Source organism: Thunnus albacares, chromosome 11, assembly GCF_914725855.1.
Source record: "Thunnus albacares chromosome 11, fThuAlb1.1, whole genome shotgun sequence".
NCBI classification, from domain to species: Eukaryota; Metazoa; Chordata; class Actinopteri; order Scombriformes; family Scombridae; genus Thunnus; species Thunnus albacares.
Genome location: NC_058116.1, coordinates 5,301,881 through 5,327,876, shown reverse-complemented (window position 1 = coordinate 5,327,876; position 25,996 = coordinate 5,301,881). Strand labels below are relative to the sequence as shown.

Genomic DNA, 25,996 nt, shown 5'->3' with positions numbered 1-25,996 from the left:
CAAATCCAGTGTGTACTGATATGTGTTTAAAATGAATTAAAGTGTCAACATGTGGCAGGGATTGATGTGTCTGGCCATCTGCCCTTTGACCTTAAAGCAGCCCAACAAAACACTTTCTAAATCTCATTCACCAAAGTAGGAACTCATCCGTCAACACCTTTCATCTCTGTAGCCAAAACAATCATTATATTAATTGCCGCTGCTGCACATAATGGAGATAACAGCGACGTGAGAGGGAAAGAATTAAGTCCAGAGCTGCTAGAGACATGCAGGGAGAGGACCAAAGCTGAGGGCTTGTTCTGCTCCCTTGCTCTCTCCACCACAGGCTCCATTGTCATTTTCTGGAAGGCGATCACAGTAATAGTCTTGTAATTGGCTTTAAGTGGATTAAGTGCCAGGCAGGACAAAACAGCTCTGGTCAGAGATGTGCAGTCCAAACACAACCTGTTGCCTAGGCCATGACTGAGCGTGAGGTCTCAATCTGGACAACAGACACGGCTGCTCGCAGCATGTTTCCCAGTCACTGTTTATTATAGAACATATTGCTCCAGTCCTCTCTTCTTCCTCACATTAGAAGACTTTGTAAAATACCTAATAAGCACACACCTGTGACCATAACAATGTTAATTTGTATCACTACCTGGGCGTCACATAGAAACCTCTTTGTTTAGCTACTGTTTAAGAGCTATTATGTATAGAGCTATAATATATATAATATATTTTTCAAAGATTCATAATGGTCAAAAATAGTCATAATGTTTGGCAGTAAATAATTTGATGCCAATGCTGTACAGTGATTTCAATGCACTATATCACAAGGAATCAGCTTCACATAGAGCTAGAAAAAAATGGTACATGCAAGTTATCAGGAAAAACAGTTCTACAATAGCCATATTTAGGATTTTGGCTGACTGTTTATGTTATATCCTGTTTTCCCTTTTAGCACAAGTAAATGTTGAGCTGAATATGGTTCTAGTGAAACTTGTTGACACTGAGCTGAGGTCTGTGGATTACATAGAGTAAGCAGGATATTTCTGGAAAGAAATGTTGTTGAACATTTCAAAAAAAATTTTCATTTTTGATTGTTTGAGCACCACAAAAGAAAATTGATTAGCCTCCATTGTGGGTGGCAGCAGAAAGCTCTTTGATGTAAAACCCAAAACTTTCTGGATGGCCTTCTACCACTAAGACAAATGCTAGCTAACTATAATAAAAACGGACCTATTCAGATTTGTTAGCCATGCAGTCAATGTGATGATTAACCATGCACAGTGCCTTTATTTTGAGACTTCGTGATAGTTCACAACATTTTTTAATTAGGCTCCTGCAGTTAAGACTTGATTTGAAAAGGAGCGTGCAGGTTACAGCAATAAACTGTCAAAGTAATTCATACAACTGTGTTATGCAGCCCAAACGTCATAGAGCCATCCTCAATTAAAATCTTCTTTCCACTGGGTCTTTAGTCGTGGTTGTAAATTTAACTTGGCATTCCTTTGTGCAGCAGGTGTGAGGGATTAGGCTTGGGGGGGAGGGGATGGGGGGACGGAGTGTTCACAAACTGTACATGTTGTGAGACATCTGAACTTGAACTCTTCCACACACAGATTGATTCACACACTTGATGTGTGTGAACAGCAGAAGAGGCTATACATACATTGCACTATGCAGACATTAAAAGACATTTACAGAGAAATCGACAACTGGGCAGCACAATGACAAAAGGAATGTTTTACCCTACAGAAGAAGAGTAGGAATGATAGATCGTAGTTATGCATACAAATGGATAGAGCTCAAAAGATGTGTATCAAAATTCATTCAACTTCTTGCTCCCTCACCAGCTGTTGCCTATAATGAGAAGTGCTGCTGGTGAAGACCTCCTGCCTGTTGAAACCTTTACAGTTTCTTTTAAAAGTCCTTTGACCATGAGGGGAAAGCTGCAGATGGATGCTGGGCACCCGCCTGTCTGAGCATCCACATAACGAACACCTGAAAAGCCTGGATCACAGCTGTGTGTGTCTCTATAATGCCAGCTTTAGCTTCCATTAATTGTCCATAAGAACTGAATACATCCGTATGCTCAACATGGTGGGAGAGTTTCACAAACCAGGCCAGCAGTGCAGCAAAAAAAAGTTGAAAATTCTTGATATTATGCAAACAGAGATATTTGTCTGTGTGATGAGAACGATTTAGACAAAAATATGTTTACATAATCATGACATTGATGTTCCTAATCTAACTAAGTATTTTAATAAAAGATTTGTTAAAATATAGACATTTATTTGGAAATGGTGCACACCTTTTATCCACCATACCCTCTACTGTTCCTACTGGTGCAGCAGTGCAATGTGAGTCAGCAGAGGTTTGCTAATAGCATGATTAATATATGTATACAAATAAAGTTTTATAATAATAAGGACAAAAGAAGAAACACTGGAAGCAATGTAAATAAAAGATGTCAATATCAATCTCAGAAGTTGCCACTACACCTGCTCTAAATTAAAGTCTTATTCAGCATGATGTGGTTCTTCCAGAGAATAAGGCTAACCTATCCAATCTCTTCAATGTAGACGTAGTTGGTAAACAGGTCGGCTTGCAATAATAAGCTTGCAGACATATGAGTTTGGATTATATTTAGGCAAAATTAATTCAATAATATGAATAAGTGTCTGTAAATAATACTGACCCCAGACACACTAATGAAACACCCACAAGTAATGAATTCTGATCAAGTAAGTGAAGAGGTCATCCTTGATTTATACAACAATGACACTCAACTCCTATGAATGATCTACTCTTACTCTAATGTTCCGTTTCTGCTTCTGTTTGTCTACTGAAGCACTCTAAGTCATAGACAGCACACACATCAACAGCCTGCCTTTGTCTTCCAGCTGTGCATTTCAGGGACTTAAAAGAAGGTTTGGCAGAGTTCAAGCAGTTGGTCAGTGTGTGTTTTGACACAGGTTTCAGGAGCTCCCTGAACATGTGCAGCCACTCCAAATTCCACCAGAGGAAAGAGAGAGGACCCCAGCTTCCTGTTTTCCCCTCTCAGCGCACGTCGCAATGCGACCCCAGTCAAGCTGCTGGACAGCACAATGAGTGCGGGTGTGATTCAGCTTTCAACAGGCCTGTTACCGGGGATTACTCCAATGTTGTTTAATAGTGTTATCCGGACCACAATAGAATGTTGTTTTATCAGTGTAATAAGTCAGATACTTCGCTCACTGACGGCTTCAGAAATGTCACCGTGAAATTTCTGTGAATCTGTCCCTGGCCTCTGCCCAGCCAGTGCAGGTGAGGTCCATGGGAGAAAGCAGCTGCCACCCTCAAACTTGCATTCAGACACGCACCAGCAGGCATGTATGGCCCCCATAGATAGATTGATGGTGGCGGGGGGGGGACCGCGGGCTGCGTGGCTGTCCTGAAATCAGGCCAGCTTTAACACAGCGGACACGCTCTCAAGCCCACAGTCGTAGTAACATTTTATGTGACAAGCATTATAAAGGTGATTTATAGAACGCATGTGTGTTGGACTGAATATTTTCCAGAATATTTAGCTGGGGGTATTAGGTCTGCATTTTCAAATTTGTCTGGTTGTTCGCATCGTCCCTACATTGACCGTTAAACAAACTTCCTGTGAACATAATGACCGTAGCAAATGGAAAACTCTGAAGGCCCTCTCAGAAGGCCTGACAAGGACGAGGGATGCACACTGTTGTGAGCACACACTTAGAAACATTGTTGTTTTTATAAGATGTCCTTTTATGTATGGCACTGACCTCTGGCTTGTTCTCTTTTGTATCATTTAATTTAGAGCAGACTTGGACTAAATAGTGCTTACAAACAGTTCATAACTTTGACGTGTTGTATACGCCTGCAGAACCAGCAAGTGGGGCTTAGTGAAGACAGCTTGAGTTGTCATTCACAATGAGTTTTACTCAACTGACTTTCAAACACTCTCTGTCATTTCTTGTGTCAACCTGTGAATAAACTGCATTATTACTATTGGATCATTTGAACATTTATTTAAATGAAACCATGTAAGAAGTTTAAAGGGAAAAATCACTGTTTGGTGGAGCTGTTAACAACTCATAGACATCTGAAACGTGACCCCGACTACACACTGCTTTTTGTAAGATGTCAAAAGCCAAAAAGGTTGGAAACCACTGGTTTCATCTTTAACAATGTGTTGCATTTTAAAAGCTTGTTATGTTATCCATTGTGTCAAAAAAACTAAAGCTTCAGATAAATGTAGTGGAGTAGAAAGTACAATATTTCCCTCTGAAATGTAGCTGAGTGGAAGTATAAAGTAGCATACAATGGAAATACTCAAGTAAAGTACAACTACCTCAAAATTGTACTTAAGTACAGTACTTGGGTAAATGTATTTAGTAACTTTCCACCACTGATCAAGGTCCCTGCATCTGAAGTGTCATGTAATCTCTAGTTGTAACTGTAACTACTTTTAGTGTTTAAAAAGCTTTTTTTCAGTGGCTGGAACTGATCATGCTAACTAGCCAGTTCTTTTATTTATTACAGACCTGTAACTTTTCAAAGGGTATCAGAAAACAAAAACAAAATTAAGAAACAAAGTATATCACACATATAGACCCAGAGATAGCTGTCATGTTGAAGAAGTGGGAAATCCAAAGCTCTCATATTTTATTGCCACCAGTCGTCAGAGTCAGATAAAGTCAGACGGGAGAAAACGAGCCGCCGTTCCTAATTTTCATTCCTCCGGCTTGAGGCCTGCATGGCGACACCTGTTTCACTGTATCTGAGCCCACAACTCAACCAGCTCTCTCTCCCTTCACCCCACCACAGCCACCCACCCAACACACCACATCTGTGTGCTGTTCCACCCATCACCCTCTGTTCCCTGCCATCACCCCTCCTCCTGGTGTTGGTCTCACTCCCAACTTCGGGTCCCCTGATACTCAAGTGCAAGTTTCCTCAAAGCCAATCACACAAACGCATTTAACAAAGGCAATGGTGCGTATATGTGTGTGTGTTTTATTATAGAAGATAACATGATTTAAAATCAGTCACTGTTGTGTTGTTGATGATGGAGATCAGGGAAATTGATGTTTATTTGCATGAAAATGTCTTAAACTACTACATCATTAGCTTGTACTGTACCCACGCTAACACATACAGTGTGTTACAAGAAAAAAATAAGGTAACTTAAGGTCACTTAAGATGCTCTTGAAGATGAAAAAAATGGTTACAGAAAAGAAAAAGTTCTAAAGCAGAGCAAAGAGAGGAGTTACATTAAAAGTTTTTATTTAGTTGGGCATCTTGGTTAATATGCAGATGGGTTTCAAGCTCACAGGGTCTTCATCAGGGCTGAAACAGTAAACAATATTGCATCATATAACAAAGTAACCAACAGATACAGAGAACACAGCTATCACAAACACATCAAGGCAACTCTTTCACTTTCAGTCCCCATTTATAAGCAGAATATAAACAGTTAATAAATGGTTTATAACACACTATAATGCAGGTGTAAGCAGATGTAAGTTTTTGTTTATGTCGCTGTCAATAACTACAACTCCTCCTGTGGGCACTCATAAGTGGCAGCTGGTGTATAAACAGATAATGAATGACAATATAGTAAAACTCAGTTGTAATATAAAACATAACAATTATAAATAATTCATGGAGAAGTTATAATTGTTGACAAATACTGTACATCAATAAACACTTAAATATGTCCTTATATCTGCTTATAACTACATTACAGTTACTTATAAACCATTATTACATGCTTATATACTGCTTATAAATGATAAATAGGGGGACTTGAAGTAAAGTGTTACAGGCATCAAAATATTAATATCATAAAAATAAAAAGAACTAATGACTATAAAGATCACATCACTCAGAATGATGCAGCCTCATCAATAGGTGTAATTAAGAAAGTTGTTTATAAAAAGAGTTTAAAATCTATTTCATCACCATTGTTGCTTCCACTTTAGGGATGCAAATAACAAATCTTCTCATTATCCAGTAATTTTTTGGGGATATTTTTTCTGTAAAATTTCCAAAAAGTAGTGAATAATCTCTGTCAAGACATTTAGATGTGTAGGTTTAAATGGAGCTAAGTTTAAGCATTGTTTCAACAGCATTCAGTTACTATTTTATTACTATTTTTCTATGTGTAGTTAAGATTTGCTTCATACTGAAATGTACTAGTTACTGAAATGCTGTTGAAACATGTAAACTAGACGTCTAATAAACTTGAATCTTTCAACTAAACTGAGCTAAGTTTTAACTAGACAGCTAAATGCCTTTTGATCTGCAAATGAACAAATGAATGCTCACTGGAATGCCCTTTATAGTTCACCAGAGCCTAAGTTGTGGTCTTCAATTTGCTTGTTTTGTCTGACTAATCATTCAAAATTCAAAAGAAAAGCAGCAAATGCTCACATTTGAAAATCTGGAACTAGCGAATGTTTGGCATTCATGCATTAAAACTCCCTTAAACAATCCACTATCAAAATGGTTGTTGATTCATTTTCTGTCAGTCCACTAATCATTTCAGCACTGCTCCACTCAGCCTACCTTTACAACTGCACACCCTTCTCACATGCCAGCACTCCAGTTCTCACACTCTAAAATCAACCCTCGACGGGGGTTTCAATATCCGGGTCACCTGCCCGGTCAGTCACACTATCCGCTGGATCTCTGAGGACCTGACTGCAAACTGCCATACAGCACCGGACCTCTCTCATTTAGACACGGCGGCTTCCCAGTGGGGCGTCTTTGTACTCAGCAGGCACGGCTCCATGGGACAGCCTGGGCCGGGTCTGTCTCCATCTGGGCCTGGGTCTTTATCAGAACCACCTGCCTGTGGGGGTTGACCATATCTCTAACATCTCTTTTCCCTCCTGAGGAAGAAGAAAAATCATTTAGACTGTTTCCTGTTGACCTGCATGCCATTACTGAGACTGTTCTCTGAGTGTGAGAATATGTGTGTTTTATTACTGTGTGCGTGTGTGTGTGTGTGTGTGTGTGACTGCGCATACATGTCTCTTAAATAAGGAACATTGTCCCCCAGAAAGCATTGTAGCCAGTCATTTGTTCTTAGATCTGTTTTAGGTTTTGGTTCGGTGTTAGTTAAATTTAGGATTGCTGTTGGTTTAAAGTTTGAGTTCAGAGTTAAATCTAGATTAAGACTTGTTTGTGACTGAAGATACAGGTTGAGGTTTACTATGTACAAGGTAAAATTATGTTCAGGTGTAAGCGAACAAATGCATCTTTGCAGCCAGTGATACAGTAGATTATGCAGTTTATTAGCATCTGTTAAATACACTGGTGGCTCCTTTATTATAAATGCATGCACCGAGGCCAAGCATTGCTGGGGTTTGAATATTTTACTTAATATCAGCATCATATAGCTTTTTAATTTGATCTAATTTAATTTGTGATTGTATTGTCACTGGATGAATTGTAAATGGATAAAAAAAAAGTATTTTCAATCCTTATGTTCAACAATTATACATATAATGCATGATATAATGATCAGTCAGTCCCACCTATATCATAGCTACCTGCATTCATGACACACCTTTAACTATAAAAAAATAACATTTCACAGCTTGTTTATCCTGCAGCATGTTTTTGCCCAGAATTGTGTTATTTTGCTTTTGTAAGAATGTAAATTAATTTATGTTGAAAATGAGGTTATAATCATATCCATAAGCAAGTGATTTTTGCTTCTTTTTTTTCATTGGTACATTTTATCACAGACTGGTAAGATACAGGAAACTGTGAATCTCGCTCCAGATTTCCCACTCTGTCCTTTTCAAATCTGTTCTAAATCTAGTTTTCCTCTACTGTTCATCTTCCTGCCATCCAGAGAAGGGAGAAAAAGAATGTACGTAGAGAAGAACAAAAGTTTAACACTTGGCAACTGTTTGATTTTCTTTTTTTGGTTTCAAATGTTTTGATCTGCAGTGAGAAGATCTGACTTGGACTGGAACATATTTTTAACTTTTTCTTGTTCTAGTGTGAATAAAGTCTGTGTCAGGGAGGATGTAGTGCTTCACTGCTGGTGTTTGTTTGCTGACAACATCAACATCATCTCCAACAAATCATTGCAGACATCACAGCAAAGTTCAATATGGATCAAAATGCATTCTTGTATTTTGAGTCTGTTGTGCGTGTATATTTTAGAAGCTGCCAAATCTCTGACACCTTTGTGATGATTATTAGATTTCAGTGCAAAACAGGATGCAAAGATGTTACCAACACTGTTCCTGCTCCAACTCATAGTGCACTGAAGCAAATAAAATGCTGAAGACAAGATTTATTTTGTGACTATCAGTGTGAGTTCCTAACATGGGTGTGATTTTCTCCTAATCACAAAATAATGTTTTTTGTCTCCACCTAAAACTTTTTTGTTCATCTTGTGACCATGAAACATTTATGTAATGACCAAAAAATAATCTTTTGTGGTTTCCTTATGATCATTTGATAAAAAACGTGTTTTTTATATTGTAATGTTTTCTATTATCAGCAGGCAGAGGGCGGTCACTGACAGATCCCCTCATGAAATTCAGCATTTTTATCTGAAGATTACAAGACAATCTCACAAAAATAGTCATCATGAGAAAACTTACAATGTTCTCTCTTCTCTAAACAGCTTTTATTTCATCAATAATATTTACGTTACAATATTGGGAGTTAATATGACTGCAGGCATGGATATGTACAGCGCTGTAGCACATCAGAGCGGCTCATAAACTTTTTACTTTCTGAATCATTACGATGAACCGACACAACCTTGTTTTAGACATCCGTCGTCTGTGACTGTAAAAACATTGGCCACATCACCAGAGCCTGTATGTTTCTTTTTTTAAGCTTGACATCTGTATCATGACTTTATCAATCCTAAAATAGTTTCAAGATGTTCCTTGAGGGGGAAGAGCACTGGCGTAAGACGGCTGAAGGTATGCAAAAGCCCTTTGTGAAAGAGCAGTGATTTAGTGGTTCAATACACATGTCAGGCGCACTGTAACACCTCAAAGAAGTGGATCAACGTCTCCTGTCAGCAATGATTTACAGTGGAGATGAGTCAAGCTGAGGAATCTCAGGCATAAGACGGGAATAAACACAAGAGGGCAACAGTTTACCAGGAATTTCTGATTGTGATGCACTCTGTATCAAAACCAGATCCACAGCTCCCAGAAATTAAAGGGATGTTTTTCCTCTCTTCTGCATATGGCCACTGACCCCCCTCGGCTGGACTCGCATCCAGTAGAGTTCCCCAGAGAGCAATTCTGAGCCTGTTAAAATGTCCAAAACGTGTTTGGAGGGAAAGATCAATGGCTGCAACGGTGGGGATTATGGGATACCCTCCAGTCAGCGTGCTGTCACTCAAAATGGGCTCAAAGCAGCAGATTAGGCACCAGATCCCTCTCATCTCTGTCAGAGGACCTCATTAAAATACCCGGTTCTGTATCTACAATTGTTGCAGTTTCATGTTTTATGGCAAGCTGGCTGCACTCTGCCATTAATCAATCAATGAGATCGTTTGCATATTTTGTTTCTAATGAAAGACGGCACGATGAAAGGCTGAGAGTGGCTGTTACTCAAGCCTGGCCATTCTTTTCCACTTAAAGACCTGATGGATATTTTACAGTATAAAAACAGACCTGTGCATTATGTCATACCGCAGCTCTGTAGACCCATGTGCACTGCTCCTCTTTACAAATACATCTCCTAATTTAACAGGCCCTGAGGTAAATTTGCGGTGAAGTCGGGTGGGAGCATGGGGGGGTTTATATATATCAGACAAATAACGTGAATAATTATTGGAAATAATGTCCAGATAGATGGAGAGGAGCCAAATTATGAAATCATGCGCTTCTCTCCAGTACATCACCCGGCTCATTATTTGAAGTCATGCTTGGAAAAACAGGTGTTTCCAATACTGGGTCGCTGTCTCCACGGTCCTGCACCCCCTTCATTTTCTGATGATGGTTCAGATATGATATTTCATGGCTGGAGCCATACACTTGATAGGAAGTGATTGGGGAGAGCCATTCTGAAGACATCCGTGTAATGGATGCTGATTGGCCCCGGCTAAATCCCTGGAGTCTGTGCCTGTGTAACAAGAGGGGAACCACAAAGCTGGAGCAGGAATTATCCTAAATGCTGCATGTTTTCCCTGTCTTGGAGGTTCGAATGATTACAAGGGGATTTCTCTGGCTCTTTAAACAGGTGCCATATTTACGTGCATCAAGCACAACAGCAATGCAGCTGAGTGCAGTTGGCACAAAAGCTTTATTCTTCATTCTCGTAATAAACAGAACCAGCAGGGAGAAAATTTGTCTTTTTTTGGGTCTTTTTCTTCCAGTTTGGTTTATGATCGATGCATTGCGTCAGCGTTTGAAGCCCGTGCCTGTGATGTGGAGGAGAGCAGATGTGTGTGTTTTATATGCAGAGAACACTCTCTTGTGTGATTAATAATCATGTCACTCGTAGTTATTGTAGCCTAGAGGATGTGACTGACTCAACTCCCAGTTATAATCTCAAACTCTACTCCAAAAGGCCATATCGTTTGTCAGTAAATAAGTTAATCAGTAAATAGCCGTGTAGTGTAGACCATCAAGTGTGTGAAAGCATCACTATTTTGTTGATTACCTTCTGTAAACACCATAATCTGTTTTGTACATGTGCTGCAAATTATTTTGTGTGTGCAACTCCTGTTTCCTAGTGTTTTGGGGATAATTTTTCTATGGCACATCACCAATAAAAACATATTTTCCTGGTGATTTGAGTTGGAAAACATAGCATGTTCTTCTCCATTTCTAGAATAATTGCTCTTTAATATCAAGTTTATTAAAATCACCTTCTAACAAAGAGAAAAAAATCAAAACCATGTACATGAATTAAAACGTTTATTGAGCTTTTTATGTGCTTGGCACCTGTATTTACATTTTTTTAAATGCCTCCAAAAATTATTTTGCTATTTCCCTTTTTTCACACATTTTTATAACAGATTGGCCTGTAAAATTGTTATATTGCTCAGCACTTAAATACACATCTCTACAACACACCAAAACTTACTTTAATTACTCTGTTTTGCTATTGCTTCTTTTATAACTTTTCACACAACAACTTTTAAGCTTATGTTATTGATTGCATTCTCCATCTTATATATATATGCTTAAAAACATAATCCACTCAAAAATAGTGAAGCCATTCCAGTCTATGAGGAAAACGGATGATGATGACAGTTGTGTGGTGGTTTCCTGAACCAGTTTTCAGGATGAAGACAGAGTTTCTCAGTTAACCTGACCTCCAGTTATTTGGCCTACTGTGTCCATGCATTGTGTTCACCCTGTTTGACACATCAACCAACCACCACAGCGTCCAGATACTTCATCTCCTGCATGTATGTGGAGCAGTGAGTCACTCTGTGATCTTGTCCAGTTGTCCCTTTCATTCCAACCAAAACTTCAGACCCTGATGGCGAACCACTGACCCCCTGACATTTCTAAAATGACAAGGCACAAGTGCTTTGTGAAGTAAAAACTTCTGGCTCAAAGTGAAGATTCTTTGGTTCTTTGGTGATGTCATGTCCGGATGGCCTTTGAGTCCCGAAAAATCAAGAATGAGTCACTCAAAGAGGGCTGTTGCTACTATTGCACCATTACAGATTCTCAGGTTGATAAGCCCTTCTGAACCAGAGCATGTGGGCTCCTTAACCTTCTTGCACTCATCTGAGTTTGTTTTGGGGTTTTTCTTCTCAGAGTCAGTTAGAGAAACAGGTTGCTGTCCCAATTGTTCTCTTTATTAATAAAAGAAAATTAAATAATAGTTTTGACTCCTTCTATAATGCTTTTTAAGTGGAGGAGTGTCTTCAAAAACTAAAACATGAGATGATATCCTTTTCTGAAAGGTTTGTTTTGTACCTCAGTTCTTTAACACTTCATGTAAAAACTCCGGTTCAACATCAACACCATAAAACATTGTTGTCTTCACACCGGGTTCATAGATTATAGATTTGCTTTTCAGCTGAAAGACTTTGGACATGGAGAACTGTGAGGGTCGGTCCCTGTTTCTACACCATGTGCATTGACATCTGAGAGGTGGAACCATACTGACGGCCATCACAGGAGCTGCTGCCCTGCTGACCGCTGGTGGTGTTGCCGATCATGTGCATAGTGTCCATGCCTCCATTGGACAGATACTGGCGTTCAGCAAAAGCCCCGGCAGGAGAGGAGGAGCAGAGCAACCCTCCCTGGGGCTTCTCGGGGCTGGCGGCCAAGCGAGGAGAGGTGGGGAAGTTGTATCCGTACAGGTTGTAAGGGTTGTGCAGGGAGAAAGCATTATAGGAGCCCTGCTGTACGTGGTGGTGGCTCCCGCTGAACATGTGAGCGGAGGAAGGTGAGGATCCGGATGAAGAGGATGAGGCAGAGCTGGAGCTACCTCCTGCCTGCATCACGTACTGAAGCTGCGAGGCCGGGAAGGAGCCCAGTTGACCGCTGTAGGCATCCATCTTGCCTCCGGTGCCGCTGCCGCCGCCGCCACCGCTGGTCAGGGAGGCATGCGCGCCGCCCTGCATGCCAGCAGCAATCAAGGATGAAGTCCTCTGTGGCAGGAAGGATTCAGAGGGCTGAGCAGAGGCCACAGCACCCCCTGCAGCCTGGAGGCGTCCGTAGGAACTGTCGGCCAGGCCGCCGTAGCCCTGCAGGGCCGCCATGTTGCTACGGGCACAAGCTGGGTACTCAGACAGCCCCAGGTTGCAGAGCTGGCTCTCCCTGCAGCCTACATTAAAAGTGTTGGGGGCCAGGTGGAAGGTTGGAGGGGAGCAGGAAGGGGACAGGAGGTGTGCCGCACCAGAGGGGGACGGGGTCCCTGTGCTGGAGGTTGTGGGAGAAGTACCTGTGCTTCCACCTGGAAAACACACAAACAAGGACAGTGAAATAGAGTGCCATTTGACAGCTGCTTTCATCTTCTTACCATCTTGGTCGAGAGAGAAGATGTTCTCTGAAACTAAAACCTTTAAAATCAAATTAATGAATGCACTGAAGTTTGATTATTTATGCAATCAGTTGAGGTGTTTGTGTTGCTGGGGTGACTCATCCAATAGTGGCTGAGACACAGATAAGTCAAGAAAAGCACAATATGTGGTATTGTTCATGTGCAGCACCTGTTCAAGGTAACACAATTAATAATGGCAAAATGGTTATTTACATGTAAAATTACGAATCCAAGTCCTTAAACTGTAAAGATTCTTCTTTGCTTAAGCAGTGATGAGCAAGGCAGTGTTGCTCAGGTCATAATGGAAGAAGCAGGTAAGTGGGTGGACATCTCATTTAAAAAATTGTAAGCATTCAAATGTTCATAGAAAGTTCATACACTAAACTGTACAAGCTGGATGCTTTATAGTGAATATACTGTTGGACGTGATATGTTCTTCAATTTCTGTCCCCTCATACTGCTAAGGAAAGTGGTTTGCCATGATTTTCCCACACTATAATTGTTTTTTATTTTTTTCTAAAATTTGATATGATGGGAAAGTGACATGAATCCCTGAATGCCCACCTCTGACCTCTGACCTCTCTGTGGAGGAAACAGAATATTTTCCTGTGGGGAACTATTAGTATTAATTTCTCAGTGCCAGACCTCCACATCCTCTATAACCTGTGGCAGTGCAGGAGAAACAGGAGTCTGCCACAAGTGGTTGAAACATTGAATTTTCCTCTCTATGTAAAGTGTCTTTTTTTTTTTTTTTTTTACCATTAGCATGTGTTACCTTGAACATACACTGTCCAGAAGGAAGCAGAACGCTGTAGTTGACCTGTGGGAGCATTTCCCAATGGTCCACATGCACTGAGTCATACTAATAAAGTAAGTAGTAGCAAAATTATGAATTCACCTGTCACCAAATTTGATATACTACCGCTTTGATCTCTTTGGTCTTCTTCAGACTCTTACCCTCAGACTAATTGCACCCTTTGAAACTGCGCTGGAATACGAGATCATGAACCATATAGTAAAATATGACCATGTCTGGTCAACAGAGCTGCCCCAGTCCTTCCCTCAATAAAAAACCACAAGCTCTGAGTTTAGACATGTACTGCAATGATTCAGATGAAGAGGGGAAAGAGAAATATAGATATGACAAAAAAATAAATGCTGTTGGCACAAACTGTGTCCGCTAAGTCAAGCCTTTCAGAGTGAAATGATAGCTGTGGGATATCAATCGCATATTTCTCTATTAATGAGAATTTGGCCAGGGTTCATCTTGCTGCTGGAGAAATTCAGTTTGAAACCAGAATGAGGAGGAGGCATAACTAAATAATCCAGGACTCGCTTGGCTGGGGTTCTGATTTTGCACCATATGCCTTCGATAATATCGCTACAGCGCTCTGCTTGAGGAGATGAGGGGGGGGGGCTTGCAGAAATAAAGAAAAAGAGGAGAGAGAGAGAGAGAGAGAGAAAGCAAGGTAGAGAAGAGAAGAGAGGACTATAGTTTGGTGATGTCATGTTTTCCTTTGGTTAGAAGGGCTCGAGGTGCTTCAGTGCCGAGGGGGAATAGTTGATTACTTGAAGGGAAAAGGGGTGTCTGGTGCCATAAGGGCAAAGCTACACACACACATACACACACATATATATAGTCACTACACACAGCACACATACACAATGTCCTCTCAGGGTGACACAGGGTTCATTGGCGGCGCAAGGACTTTAATTAAATCCTAATCACTTTGGAGGAGTTTAATGATAACAAACACATGTCCGCCTGCTCAGACAAAATACGGAGCATCACGTCATGCTGACCTCCAGAGGTAACCGAGATAGGGTCACTGAGGAAACCGAGTTGCTTTAAAGCGGCAAGGCCCTTGATATGAGCCATGACTAAGATCTTGTGCCGATGCTGGAGCAGAGACAAAGGGAGGTGGCCCGACTGACGCTAACTCGTGTCGTGAAGCCGTCCAAGAGCCACAGGGATTGTTTAACGATTTTATTTTCAAGGGCTGCGCGTGATGTGAAAAGTTCAACAGACACAAGCGGACCTGCCAGGAGTAGCATATGGCCAAGCTCAAATGAAGGACAACCATAGCTGATGCAGTGTGTGGTGATATATGCAGGGAAAGTATGCAGCAAGAGAGTTCAGGTTGGGACAGCACATGCACCAAGGTCATGTAATTACCACTGTACATTATACTCAGTGTTTGAGAAAGTCCACTATACAGTAATGGATTGCTTAAAATCGTTAATTAACTTAAAAAAAGTCTCTATTTATGATGTAAAGTCAGTCCTTTTTGAGAGTAACTTTCTTAGTTAGCAGGAAACTGGATTATGTTTTTTTTTTCTGCAACAAAAATTAAACAGATTTAAATAAAATTTAAGGACTGACACAAAGAGATGTAATAACTTAAAAGAATTACCATAAATTAAGAATGCGTCAACTCGTCAGCACAAAACAGCAATCTGAGTACAAAGTGTTACAAAAGTGCATTAATACCACAGTGGTTCTCAAAGTGGTTCTCTGATTCACAGTGCATGCAAAATAAGGAATAGTTTAATCTCACTATCATCCAGTTCACTGAAAAAGATCCCAATCAGTGAATGTTCCAATCATGGGTTTCACTTTACGTTCATTCCTGCATGTCAAGAGCAGATAGTGCTACAACTCAAGCAGAAAGATTTTCCTATATGAGGTGGTTTATTTGGAGGAAAAAGATGATCAGATGGGGTCAGTGAGCTCTAATGTGTCTGTTTGACACGTTGTCTGTTTCGGAAAAGTCTTCTGTTGTCAGGTGTCAGACTGTGAGCAAGGAAGGCATTTTAAAAATCACTTCAATACTGCAATTACTGTAGCAATGCTTCCTGAATATCTGCGATAATTTCTTCTTTTTGCTGGTGTATTTTCCTTTTTTTCCCCCGGTGGGTAAAAACCCGAAGGCATGTGGTCAAACAGCAGTGTTGTCAGGTTTAAGGTTAAATCATCAGTGAGGTGGAATTTTTATAGAGCTGCTATACAATGTAGACATACATATAGGACACAAAGAGATGAATTCCTACTTTCAAGACCAAGGGTCTCCCCTGACTTAAAAAATGTTTTTCACTTTAACTATCCTGCTCTAAATCTCTATATCCACAAATAAAGTCTCAAGGAAAAATGAGCAAATTGTTAGTTTAATTAGAAGTAGATGGGGTAGGAAAGTAAGGGGACTGAGGTTGACAGGGGATTTTCAAGAAGAAAATGTATCTGTGGAGTTTGACGTGGCACTTCCTCCTGCACAGAGAGACAATGTGCATTTACACACCTTGCTGTTTCTGCATATTGGTGAAATCTTCAAACGTGAGTGTCCTCACAGGAGGTCTCCAGAAAGCATAGGTCTCCATGATCGCCTCCAGGCCGGTCCTGACAAACAGACAGACACACAGAGAGAGCCAGTTTTATTTTAACATAAAGCAAAACAACAGACACAGAAACAGCAGGAGAGAAAAAAGGGAAAAAGACTGATGACATGAACAGAGACGGAGCGGGACAGAGACTGATCGATATTATTTGTCTTAAAATTGATTCTAAGTTGTTTTGTCACTAACGGGTCCCTCAACTGTGGACCTGCCGGTCAAGAATCCCTCCTCAACACATCTTAATCTCATGGCTATATAAATAAAAGTTACTTTTATATTAATAGTCATAAAATATCAAGAATTTCAACAATGACTTAAGATTGCATGTCAGTGTGTGTGTGTGTGTGTAAATGTTTAAGGAGAAAGAGGAAAGAGGGATGTTGGTGTGACACGAAGAGAAAATATCAGTGAGAAAGAGCAAACAGTATTGGAGAGATCAGCTGCAGAGAGAGAGGAAGTGTATTGCTGTGTATTTTTGTGTGTATTGAGAGAGGTTGATGGTGAATGAGCCAGACTAAGAGAGAGAGAGAGAGAGAGAGAGAGAGAGAGAGAGAGAGAGAAGAGAGAGAGAGAGAGAGAGAGAGAGAGAGAGAGAGAGAGAAGGGGGGTGGAGAAACTGGAGTCCTGCTCAGAGGAAACTGGAGCCATTAAAAAGGGGCAGGTTTTTACTGTGCACATAAATCTGGGTGACGTTTCATCTTGAATCTGTACATGGTTCTCCTTCCTGCTTGATTTACTTCCCCACGCGGCGCTCAGCCCCGTCCCAGAGAAACCAGCGCCCGCCGCTGCTCGCCATGTTATTTTAGGGCCACTAATTCCCTGGCCATGGCAGCTCGTTAGTGCACCACGCTAATCGGGCCGGCCCTCGCCATAACTGCACTCATTCATACACTCATGCTGCTGGACCAAAACCCAACAAATGAGCTGTATCCCTCCGCTGGGCCATAAAGGCCGGTCACCAGACACAACTGACGACACCACAACTTAGAGCTTGGGAGAGTTCTATTTTAAGAGACTACTAAAAAATCTGAAAAAGGAAAACAAGTTGGTACTTAATTTGAGAATTAGCAGTGCAGACTTGCCCATTCTGTTAATTTTAAATTTCCTCAGAATGTGGAACTAGTTGGTCATGTTGCACAGCAAACAGGCTGCATTCACACTGTAGTCACTTTACTGCTAAAATTCAAACCATACTGTATCTGGTGTTTTTGGATGGCTGTTAACGTTACTCATATCCAATACTAATATAGAATGAGTAATGCTTTAAAGACACGAGTGACAGAGCAACAATAACAAAAAATGTCACACCTGCTCTTGTGTTTGCATCTTCTTGTTTTCAACTTTTTCAGTTGCAGTACGCGCCTTCCATGTTTGCATTCAAGAAAATAAAAAGTATCTTATTATAGGATCCTTTAATTTTTTTCTCATACATTTCCATTAGATAACTAAACTTCTAATGGAAATGCAAGTGGTCTTGATTTTTGTTTGTGGTATGTTGAGTCTCTTTTGTTTCTGCGAGGTGACAAGAAACAAGTCTTAAACGTCGACTCAGTGGTTGTCACACACACACACATATCCCAGATATCTACTAAGAGAAAACCTGTATTTGCTTATTTCAAGAACCAAACCTATCACTAAGAAAGACAAAATTAAAACTGCAAATATCTTTTTTATTACATTGAATTAGTTAAAGGTCTACAGTCTTTGCTGTGGAAACTATATCTAAATAAATGGTATAATCTCATAATCAGATTTAACACAATATATTACACAGTTTTTCCTATTTTGTTAAAGGGGATGTTTTACCATGTTGGGTCAAGTTGACCAAAACTTAAATGGTATCAAAGTGATCACAGCTGGTAAATGACAAGTATTATTTGTTGTTATGGCAACAGGAAATTCATATTCTGTTGGAATTTCAACATGTGCTCTCTTTCGTTACGTCATATGTATCTTTTGTGTTTCTTTGTAATGACTGTAGTTATATTAATGTGTTACTTCAATGAAACAAAACCAGCAGGATACAGTATGATGCTGTCTGACAGGGTGGAACATTTCTTCATTTTATTTTTTACCTCACTTCAAGGAAAATGAAGGAAATGGCTTAAAATAGCTAATGCGTGATTAAAAAGCGAAGTAGCTGGAGCACACAGAGCAAGATCATAAATGGAGCTCAGTGAGAGTTGAGTCACGAAGATGACATTCTTTCTCCATCATTCATTTCTCCTTTCAGCCACAGCTCTTGGCTCCTGTCTGCTCACATATCTTCATGTTTCACACAATGATCCTATGAGTTTATAATTGATTGACTTGTTATATTGGCATACACCAGAACTGAACAGGATAGCTGAAGTAAGCACAACATATTAAAACGAGTACTCAATCCTATGAGACCTCGCTGCCAAAATCAGCATAGACTCGGGGGGAAAAAAAGGAAGCAAACAAAGCAGAAGCATTGCAAAGACACCAAAAAAGGAGTATGACATGAAAAGAGAGCGAATGTTGGTGTGACCACACCTTTAGGAGCCAATCACAAAACAGATTCTCCTTTATTAAACCAACTGCACCTGTTGGTTTAATAAAAGTCTCCATCAAAATCAGTGATTATAGTAGTCTGGGGGTTTATGTTGCTGATTATTTGCTTGAAATGTCTTTTATATTTGTTGTTACTTATTTTTATCATTTTTATACTTGGTTGTTAATGCTCACAATTTGTATATCTGTTTTTTTAATTTACTGTAAAGCATGTTACATTGCATTTTTGCATGAAATGTGTGATGTAAATACATCATTATTATTATTATTATTATTATAATTATTATTATTATTGTTATTATTGTTATTGTTATTATTAATGCCAAAATATGGAGCTTCTTCCCATTATCCAAGATAGAATTTGTGCCAAATGTAATCATCATTTATATCCACAAAATAGTTTCTCCTGATTTAAGTGATAATATGGAAAACATGACAAATTCCAGCTGTGGTGTAAAAAAACAAATAAAACGGTACGAGGAACTAAAAAACAATCTGTCGTCTACATTTTATGTGTAGCAGACACTCTTGGTAGTCACTTATGGTATGTGAGCAATTAAACTCCTAAATCACCAAAATAATGCAAATCCAGCAGTGCAGAGGTCAAGGTTCAGAGCTGCAGATCATTAACAATATTCATGACTGATCAAAGATAAAAAGCAGCTCGACATGAAGCGAGAAATTCAGAACAACTCCGTTTTTAAGGTGACAGAAGCCAAGTTCTCTTCTCTAAATGATCTGAGGCTGATCTGAACACAATATATCCCAAAAGGGAAGAGGAGAAGGAATCACGAGCAGTACGTGAGGATAAATTCATTTTCTCTTTCCCCGGACAAATATCTCATTCGCCGTTATCTTTTCATCTGTAGCTTTTCTGCAATGAAATTCTAATGCCAGTTCATAAATCAAACAGTCTATTGTTTGAAAAACGAAAAAAGATGTCTCAAATATCTGTGTGCCAAGAAATGCGGACCAGATGAGGGGGCTGCTTTCATGTGCGGAGGGGTCTGGTGGTTCAGTGCACCCCCTCCTCCCCTCCTCCACAAATGTTATATATGATAATTCAGAGACTGAGAGAGCAAGTGAGACGGGACAGAGAGAGGGAGGAAGGAAGGAAAGAAGGAGAGTGAGACGGAAACTCGAGGGAAGCAGCAGAGCGAGTTAAGAAGAGAAGGCGAGGGAGCGTCCTCAAGTCAAACTTGTTTAATAATATTAGCTTGGTCAAATGCTATGTGATGATCAGTAAAATGATTCATGATTCTTACAGTGTCAGCAACCAATAGGAGCGCTCTCTCTGGCTGACATCAGCACACAATGACAACACAGCTGATGCAACAGCTGAAAGAGCGGAGGAAGGATCAGACTGGTCGAGTTTTGTCTGTGTCACACATTTTAACCGTCACAGAAAATAGCGTTACGCCCTTTTTTTTTTCTGTGTCTCCCCGCGTGCTGTGTTTGTGTGGTGTGTTGTGTGGGCTGTGTATATGTCGCTTCCTGTCTTTGTGATGTTTTCATATCTCTGGAAAAAATCCTGGTATACTCTTATAATGATTGATGATGCCTGACTCACTGAATCGTGTGATGTGTAGTCCAGTAAGCATTCATATAGTGATTTGCAGGTTAAAAGATGTCTTGACGTCTAGGCTGAAGTGTGCTTTAGACGTCTAGGTTACATAATACCATTGTTTCAGCAGCATTTTAATGTATGTCAGTTTAAAGCAGGTCCTAACTACAAATTGAGTATCAGAGGGGTTACAGCATAGTAATGGCACGTACTATGGCGGAGGTGCACACCCTCAAAGAAGTAACTACAAGCTGGGACTACAGTGGCTATGGAGATACCATGTGGAAGAACTGTGATTTGTTAGTTTTCTCCTATAAGTCTCCAATGCTGGTAAAAAACAAAATGTTGACAGTGAAAACAACATCAAGCAAGTTGACTGCAAACCTGCCGCTGGCCACTATCATCCTGTTATAGCACAGTAATTGAAAGAATGCACAGACAATTACTCTGCGGTTATGTAATTAGAGCACAAAATAGCCTGATAATGTACAACACATCTGTAACACATCTGTCCACTGTTGTAAACAACAAATCAACAGGTGAAATCTGACACTGATCTATAATTAATTCCTACACTGAAGGGATCTCCAGCAGGATCATCATACTCCTTGTTGCAGAAGCATAAATACATTTGGAAGCAACTAAACACCGAGGTTAAATAGGGAAACTCTTTGCCGACCTTAACAGTTTTTCTTTCCACCACGCTGATTCAGGATCGGACTGCTTCTCGCTTCTACATTTTCATGCTTGAACAGTGTCATTTGCATTCTGAGAATTTTGAGACTTCATGAGCATTTCTGGAGATGAATGAGACAATGATAGAGACAGAGAGAAAGGTGGGGCGTACAAGTGTCCCAATCTACCAACAACTCTCTCTCTCTCTCCTCTCTCTCTTTGTGTTGCAGATCTGAAGTGTTCCTCTTGGCAGCAGATATAGCAGCTGTTTTTATATGGAGCAACATATGGTACTAAGTGTTATCTACAGAGGATTATTTCCATATTAAAGGCAACATATTAAAAAAAAAAGAGAGAATGGATTTTTTGTGGGGCAGCATGGCAAACACCCAAACAGGCTGTATGGCTGCCAATGAGTAAACAGATGTTGTGATAACATACCTGTTTCTGCCCGAGTCCCGGAACCCCTTGGCAAACGGGTTTCGGTCGATCTTTAGTCTGGTGATCTGCAAGCAAGAATATGAGAAAATTTGCAGCTATTTTTGTGACATTTTTTAATAAACAGTAGTAATGTTATTTGTTTTTTTCCCTAAACAAGTCTGTAAGGAAACTTTACTGGGTGTCTACCTTTCTGCAGTATGACGCATTGCCTGGGCCAATGATCAAAATGTTTTGTTTTAGGAATTAAATTAGAAATGGTTCACTTCTGGTAAATTTAAAAAATGGTCAATTTGTGAAGCTCGATCAGAACGATACACGAGCCAACTGTAGTAATAAGGAAATAAAAATAGTTCTGAATTGGAATATTTTAATGTCAAAACCTGCAGTAATTGATAAAATTAGCAGATGTTCTTTCAATTTAACTATTTAATGCAAAAAAAAATTGAAAAAGAACAAGAGATGCCCAAAATATTTAAAAGCTTAGTTGAATTTTCCTTAATTATTTAAATGGCAAGGATGTGAACTCCTGGCTGCCAAAATAAATGCACTTATCCTGTGATGTTATAGCATACCTGCTGGTTCTGGTAAGCAGTGACAGTAGTGAAGACCGTCTCAGGGAAGCTGAAGGTCTTGACTCCCTCCCCGCTGGGCACTGGCTTGTTGGGCGACAGTTCGCTGCTGAAGTCCTTCCTGATGACATGAACACGAGGCTGGTACTTGTGCATGGAGTGGAGGATGATCTGAAAATATGGAGGGAAATAAGGTGAAATGCAGCCAATATCACTAGAATTTTTAGCAGTGATGGTGCGGTCTGTAAACGCTTATCACGATCATTCAGGTGGAACGATTTCTGGAGAAAGTTGAATTCATATCACACTCATTTTTATTCAAAAACTAAAAAACATTACCATAACTTTTTTTGACTCAACTGCCGCAGTGATATACAGTATGCTGCATATATAAAGCAGTAAATATGGCTTGTATGCGTGCATGTGTGCGTCTGTGAATAAGTGTGTTAGTAATTTCCTTGATTCTGTCTTTATGAGAACATTTGGAAAATAAAGGAGAAAATTGAGGGAAATCTTCCAAATTGAAAACATTTTACAAGTCCAGTTGTTGTTACTGCAGGCAAAACCAAACACCCCATTTTCAATTTGTATGAATCTGTTTTTGTTCGTAATGCATCAGTTTCTGTGAGGGTTATGCATGTAGTTATGAAGGATTAAGAGGTGAGTTTGGTGACTGATGGCCCTCGCGAGTTTAGTAACATATCAAAATCTGCATGTGCATGTGAAAAACGTGAACTCTCAGCCTTTAATTGTCCTCTCCACAAGTTCACAATACATAAACCTCCTCCATAACATCAATTAGCTCAGTTGAATCTCTATCAAGGCAACACGACATTAAGCGGAAACCGAGTTCACACTGCAGTGACGCTCGCAGGAGGGCTGAGGATTATTTCACAGCAGAGCGGAGGCGTCAGACGGTGTCGGCCCCAGCCTCGCCTCAGGGCCTCAGTCTGCTCTTGATTAATCTGAGGGTGAGAAAACCTCCCCAGAGCCAAACAGCCCGCGCCCCTCCTTTATACTACAACAGAGAGGGTCATTTCAAACCAGAGGGGAGACAGCAGAGTCTCAGAAACACTATAGTCAATATTCTAGGCATCAAATCACACACACACAGACACACACTCGCACCCACAAATTATGACTGGGTTGCTGCATAGACGCACATACAGATGCATGATCTAATCTGCAATCCTCATTTCTTAAATTCTGTCTCCATCTGTGTTGCTCAGCGTTTATTTCTGTGGTTTTTCGGCACGCTCTGCCCAGAGATCACCTGTCAATCAAACCGCGTGGGCGGTGCTGTGGTGTCTATTTCCTCCGGTGCTCAGTAGATGTTGCGCAAAATTGTGTTTTCCCTATGAAAAAAATGTTTTCTCTGTCTCGCCGTAAGTTTCACATTAGGAAAGAAATACTTTCAAATTCTGTGGGTTGTTTGTCAAACAGTAAAACAGCATTTGAAAAATTAAAGTAGCCAATCAAATGTAACAGTTTTGTTTGAATAAGCTTGCATGTGATCTATCTCTTTGTTTCACTGTCAGCAGGATTATATAAGGGGATACTGCATTTTTTAAAGGACAGAGATCTTCACCACACCTCTTTAATATCTGTTCAGCCATGATAGCTAAACCCATTTCTTCTTCAATTTATTTCAATCCTTTGCTGCTCTGGGGGTAAAAATAAAACATTTCACTTTGTGTGCATCAGAAGATTTTTTCTCCCCAAAGACAACAGGTGTTAAAACTGCAAAAGAAAAAAGCTTTCATGAACTGGACAAAGGGTTAAACCGCAGTCATCTTTCAGCAATACAGATTATTTCAAAATAGACACACACTCACTCACTCACACACACACACACACACACACACACAGCTGCCTTATTGCCCAGAGGAGTCATGCTTCTAGTCCCCAGCCAGCCTGAGGTGATGTAAAGTCAGAGCGGATCACACATCGACACGCTGAACTCAGAACAAACGACTGAGAGAGCAGCCAGAGGACATCAGCTGACAGTTGTTCACGCTCAAATACAATTAAGCTAAATAAGTAATGTTTTCATTTTCATGGTAGGTAATGACGTTCTTTGAAAATCCTCTGGAAATGCACACCAGAAAAACAGCAACACATCTTGCACATAACAGATGTTATGTATGTATCTCAAAAAAGTCAATTAAATTTGGTTTATAAAGCACATTTTAAAAAAACATTGTGGCCTAAATTGATTTTCAAACATAGATGAATAGCCAAAGAGTGTGATCTAAGCAATGGTTTATGTACTCATTAAACCAGCGTTAAAATTTCACCTGTGAAATCACAAGCACAGCCAAGTACAATAAAGTTTTCTGCTTTAGGTCACCAGTAGTGACAGTACTGAATGTATATAAGCAGGGCTACAATGCATCACACTCAATACTGCTGTCCTATGAAAAGCTTGCAGCTCTGAAAGATCCGCTTCATTGGATTGAATGAAAACAGACGCATTTTCCGAGCGCACTGTGAAGTTAGAAATTTCTTCAGTGAAGTTTTAAAGTTACAAACTCACACAACAGCATTGATACATTATAGTGCAATGGATCATTAACAACAAAGCAACTATGAAACAAAAGAAAAGTTAAAGAAAAAAATCTTTTGGCCAGTCCAGCCTGCTTCAGCATTTTATTAGGTTTTCCCATAGACCGGCGAGGACAGACAGGAAATAGACGACAGGCGAGAGTGACAGCATGATCTAAACCCATGAGGACGAAGCCTGAGGCTAACGAGTCCAGCCAGGCACTGAGGGGTCCCAGAGACAAAAACTTTCAAAAAGCTGTTACTGTAGCTTACAGTACCGTAATGTCCTCTCTATTCACATGACACCAAAGTGCTGAACTGTGCAGATTGCGACAACTTTGGCCATGATGCTATGATGTCAGAAAAACTTTGGTGTTACTGAAGTGCGGTGCTGCCTTCATTGCTTTTCTGTAGATATATAAAAGAGAACAAAAGGTTGTACTGTAAATGTTGTAGGAAACAAAAAAAGTCCCATTTTTCAGCTGCTTGTGAACTTTTTTCTTTTTTATACTGAATTTATATGTATCTACTGTGTGTTATACTCATCTACATTTCAGAGGTAAATGTACATTTTACTCTACATTTATTTGGCAGCTATTTATAATAGTTAGTTATATATAAAGTTATTTTGCAGATTAAGATTCAACATACGAAAAATATGATCAGTTTACAGAATATTATGCAATGTTATACATTAAACTGTTCAACAGTATGAGTAGTTAATATCAGCTCCCCCTTACCCAGCTGCAACATTAAAATGAAAATGGCAAAGTAATGCATCAGTAATAACAATCCAGCATTATAATATAAGATATAAACTGCGTAATGAGTATTTTTACTTTAAGTACATTTGTTGATAATACTTATGTTCTTCTTCTGTAACATATTACATTGACTTTTGCTTTTTTTAAAATCTTGTTGCGATGGTACATTTACTTAAGTGAAGGATCTAGATATTTCTTTCACCACTGACCACAATGGAAATTAGACATCAGGCTTTATTGTGGTTTTATAGAATATTAAAATCATCAATCATGAAGCAAGTGTCATATTTTATACAACAATCATACAGTATGTTTTGTATTTAAAACAAGTAAGGCATTAGTACATATAGTTAAATATACAATATTTCTCTTTGAAATGTAGTGGAATGGAAGTATGAAGTAGCATTAAGTAGAGTACAAGTACCTCTAAATTGTACAGTAGTTCAAGTAAATTTATCTTCGCACACTGTGTTTATTTTTTGTTTGTTTTTTAAATAGAAGAGGGAGCAAAGATACAA

At 39.7% G+C, this 25,996-nt stretch overlaps 1 protein-coding gene across 3 annotated transcripts in view; it reads right to left on the bottom strand.

The window, feature by feature from the left end:
• Nucleotides 1–10,890: 10,890 nt before the first annotated feature.
• The window catches only part of tbx15 (T-box transcription factor 15), a 38,831-nt gene continuing 23,725 nt past the window's right edge, over nt 10,891–25,996 (bottom strand). For all 3 annotated transcript variants that reach the window (XM_044366713.1, XM_044366714.1, XM_044366715.1), the window contains exons 5-8: nt 22,174–22,341; nt 21,602–21,666; nt 16,293–16,390; nt 10,891–12,909 (exon numbers count right to left, since the gene is read on the bottom strand). In XM_044366713.1, coding sequence (XP_044222648.1) covers nt 12,074–12,909; nt 16,293–16,390; nt 21,602–21,666; nt 22,174–22,341 — 1,167 coding nt within the window. In that variant the 3' untranslated portion in view covers nt 10,891–12,073. The remainder of the gene's footprint in view (nt 12,910–16,292; nt 16,391–21,601; nt 21,667–22,173; nt 22,342–25,996) is intronic.